The following is a 4,023-nucleotide window of genomic DNA, read 5'->3' as shown; positions in this document are numbered from 1 at the left end:
GCAGTGTGCATAGGAATTTGTTCATAGTTTTTTTTTAAACTATAGTCTGGCCCTCCAACGGTCTGAGGGACAGTGAACTGGCCCCCTGTTTAAAAAGTTTGAGGACCCCTGTAATATAATTAAATGCATGCTCCCCTAGTACAGTCAACCTTTCCTAAAAAAAAAATCCTTTAGTTCCATGTTTCATTTTATATGGTATACCACCTGTTAGGCACCAAATGAAAGTAATAACCAGAACTTAATTTTTATAAACATTGACTGTGTGCTAAATATACCTCATTTAATCCTTACTGCAATATTATGGATACTATTATCCTACAATTTGCAAGCAAAAATCCTGCCACATTATGCTCACTTACAACAAACTTTCAAATACCATTATGATGTACTGAGATACCACAGGGAAACCTCAGATAAACATAGAGCATGCCTCCTGGACTATAAATATTATTTGATGGTAGTTTAAAACTCCCCAAAAGTTTTGAACAGGAATCCTATATAATAAAAGCATAGTATGCAAACTGTCCCCTTGACTGGAGTTCAACCAGGGGAGGCCGGGGGAAGGGAGGGAGGCCCTGGCGCTGGCAGGTGGCCAGGGGAAGGGAGGGACACCCTTGCCATTGGCGGCAGCTGCGAGGGACCCTACCAGTGCACGAATTTTGTGCACTGGGCCCGAGGTAGCAGTAATCAATGAGGTTAAGTTTATTATTAAAAAGCAAAGGGGCAGTCTTCCTGTTACCTAGTGTGCATTACGCTGTTCAAAGAGTGAAACAGCCGAGCGCTACTGGACTTCTTGAAGAACTAACTGTAAGTAATCCAACATCTGCCCGCCTTTCACACCTGAGCAATCCCCCCACCGCGAGCCACAGACGGCGCTTACTTTTGGGGTTCTGGCTTCGGAGCGCTTTTGCAGTGCTTCTCTTTCTCGAGGCGTTTTCTGTTTCTCTCTGTTACCAGCTGCTCCCTAGGAACCTCTCGGACCCCCATGGCGGCTGCGAACTCGGCGGCCCCCCGGTCAGTCAGGAAGCAGTGAGGCGTCTGGAGCAGATGGAAACGTGGTGAGTTTTTGAAACAGTTGAAATCTTTTTAGCTGTTCCTACCGTGTGAAGAGAATTACTCCTCTCCGGGTACAAAACCTCAGAAATGCAGATTTCAGTGGCTCACTTTCCTGAATGTTGAGAAGAGGCTGGCTTTGAGTTTTCTATTAAAAAAACCCCCCACAAAAACCAAAATGATGGTATAATGCTAGAGATGTGACTTACATAGGTCTTTTTAAAAAAAATCCTTACCCGAGAATATATTGAAACATTTTAGAGAGAGAGGAAAAGAGAGGGAACGAGAGGGAGGAGGGAAGGGGAGGAGACAGAGAGAGAGAGAGAGAGAGAGAGAGAGAGAGAAACATCGATGCGAGAGAGAAACATCAATCAGATGGCTCCCGTATGCATCCCGACCAGGGATCGAACCTGCAACCTAGGTCTGTGCCCTGACTGGGACTTGAACCCTGGCATTTTGGTGTATGGATGACGCTCCAACCAACCAAGCCACCCGGCCAGGGCTACATATGATCTTACATTTAGAGAACATGATCCGTTTTTATTTAACACATCCTATTAAACAGCTGGTCTGTTCGGTTTGCATGTGCTATGTTCTACGTGTTGTGAGAAGGCTGGACACGGGAACATAACAGGGAAACAAAGCGATCACTGGTCAAGTTACATTGTCCACGGAGTCAGATCCTGGCTCCGTGGAGGGACTTGCCATTCCTTCCCTTCTTTCACACATGTTGTAAGAGTGACCTCAAGTATGTCCCTACAGGCAGGCCCCCTTTGGTCACCAAGGGCCGTGGCAGCCCCCAGGGAAAGGGCGCTTCTCTGGCCGCGCATACCTTCTCCATCACAAGCCGGGCCAGCTTGATGGGGTTCGCGATACAGCGCACGGCAGACACGGCGCCCGAAGACAGGTCTTTTCCACTCATGATACTGGCGTCCATTTCCACGTCCCCATTTACGTTCAAGACGGATCCACAGCCTAAACCCACAAGGAAGGGGAAAGCAAGAATCCAGAATTCAGAACTGACTCCCGAGCTCCCGCTAAGCTGCCCACTTTAACTCCCCCTCCACCCCGTCGCCAAAGGAATATTTCTTAAGACAGAAACCTGACTTGGTACCCCATGACCTGCCAATCAACACTAGGGAGCCCTCTGACTCACTCTCCCAGCTTCCCCTCCTCTAAACCCACAAGGAAGGGGAAAGCAAGAATCCAGAATTCAGAACTGACTCCCGAGCTCCCGCTAAGCTGCCCACTTTAACTCCCCCTCCACCCCGTCGCCAAAGGAATATTTCTTAAGACAGAAACCTGACTTGGTACCCCATGACCTGCCAATCAACACTACGGAGCCCTCTGACTCACTCTCCCAGCTTCCCCTCCTCGCCCGGGCGACGTGTTCCAGACATGTCAGGTTTCCCTGAACGCACCACCAGCTCTCATTGCCCTGCGCTTGGCAATGCTGTTCTCCCTCCCGCTAGGACACTTCCTTCAGCTTTCTCGGCCTGCATAATGCCTACAAGTCTAGCCACCCTCTCTCTCTCTCTCTTTTTTAATTATTATTGATTTCAGAGAGATAGGGAGAGGGAGAGAGAGAAACATCAGTGATGAGAGAATCATTGATCGGCTGCCTCCTGCACACACTCTATGGGGGATGGAGCCCGCAACCCAAGCATATGCCCTTGACTGGAATTGAACCTGGGTCCCTTCAGTTCGCAGCCAAGCCAGCTAGGGCAGTCTAGCTATTCTTAACCTCTTTGTGATGGTTTCCTTATCTGTAAAAATGGAGTAAGAACAAAGCTCAAGAATATTTAAAGGCTTATAAACATATCCGGCCCTAACAAGGTAAAATTCGGTGTTTGGTATCTAGTAGGAAATTACCAGGCACACAAAGAAACTGGAAAACATGACCCATAATGAGGAAAAAAAAATCAATCCATGGTAATAGATCCAGGAATGACACAAATGATAGAATTAGTAGACAAGGATGTTAAAGCAGCAGTTATAACTATATTCCTTATGTACCAGAACGTGGAGGAAGCTATGAAAAAGGCTCAAATAGAACTTCTAGAGATGAAAACAAAAGACGACTGAACTAGAACCTACTGGGTGGGATTAACACCCGATCAGGGGTGTGGATGGATCAGAATTGAGCTGAATTGTTGGACACCTCCCCGGTGCCCGAGCATTGCTCGGTGGGGTGGGAAAACCCCCACACACGGAATGAGGTGCAGAATCTTAGGAGCAAAGGCAACCACCTGGAGCAAAGCTAAGCCTTTTCAACAAATGGTGCTGGAACACCTGGTCATCCACATGCAAAAGAAGATAAATGCAAACAAGCAAATACGCATGTGACAAAAATCCACTATTTTCATAACCCAGCAATGAACCATCGGTAACTGAAATTTTAAAAAGCATGTCGTATTTACCCCGCCACCAAAATACATGAAATAATTAGGTATAGATCTAACAAATGATGAGAGAGAATCATGGATGGGCTGCCTCCTGCACGCCCCACCCTGGGGATGGAGCTCGAAACCCCGGCATGTGCCCTGACCGGGAATCGAATCGTGACCCCCTGGTTCCTAGGTCAACGCTCAACCACTGAGCCACGCCACCGGCTGGGCTACGTAACCTTTCTGTACCTTAGTTTTCTCACCTGACACGTGAGCATAATAATTACACCCAACTCATCAGACTACTGAGCAGACGCAATGAGTTAATCATGCACATTTCGCAGACACTGTCGGGTAAGCAGTGGGCACTCAGAGCAGTTACGGTCGTGATGACTCTAATCCACTGAGTGAAAGGGGGCAAACACAAACCAATACATTCCGCACGGCTGCATTTACATGGCGTTCCCGAGAACGCACATCCGTCCACAGCAGTGGTTCTCAACCTTGGCTGCACATTAGAGTCACCTGGGAATCTTTTTAAAATCCTGATTCCTGGGCCTCATCCTCCAGAAATTCTGTTTCT

General features: G+C 47.6%; 1 protein-coding gene across 1 annotated transcript in view; it reads right to left on the bottom strand.

The window, feature by feature from the left end:
• Window positions 1-4,023, bottom strand: part of ASRGL1 (asparaginase like 1) — a gene marked incomplete at its 5' end in the record, with an annotated part of 15,009 nt that overhangs the window by 9,594 nt on the left and 1,392 nt on the right. The window contains 2 exons of the mRNA XM_005857497.1: window positions 881-1,038; window positions 1,886-2,028. Of these exons, the coding sequence (XP_005857559.1) occupies window positions 881-1,038; window positions 1,886-2,028 (301 nt within the window). The remainder of the gene's footprint in view (window positions 1-880; window positions 1,039-1,885; window positions 2,029-4,023) is intronic.

Source organism: Myotis brandtii, unplaced genomic scaffold, assembly GCF_000412655.1.
Source record: "Myotis brandtii unplaced genomic scaffold, ASM41265v1 scaffold1112, whole genome shotgun sequence".
Lineage (NCBI taxonomy): Eukaryota > Metazoa > Chordata > Mammalia > Chiroptera > Vespertilionidae > Myotis > Myotis brandtii.
This window is presented reverse-complemented; position numbering and strand designations above follow the sequence as displayed.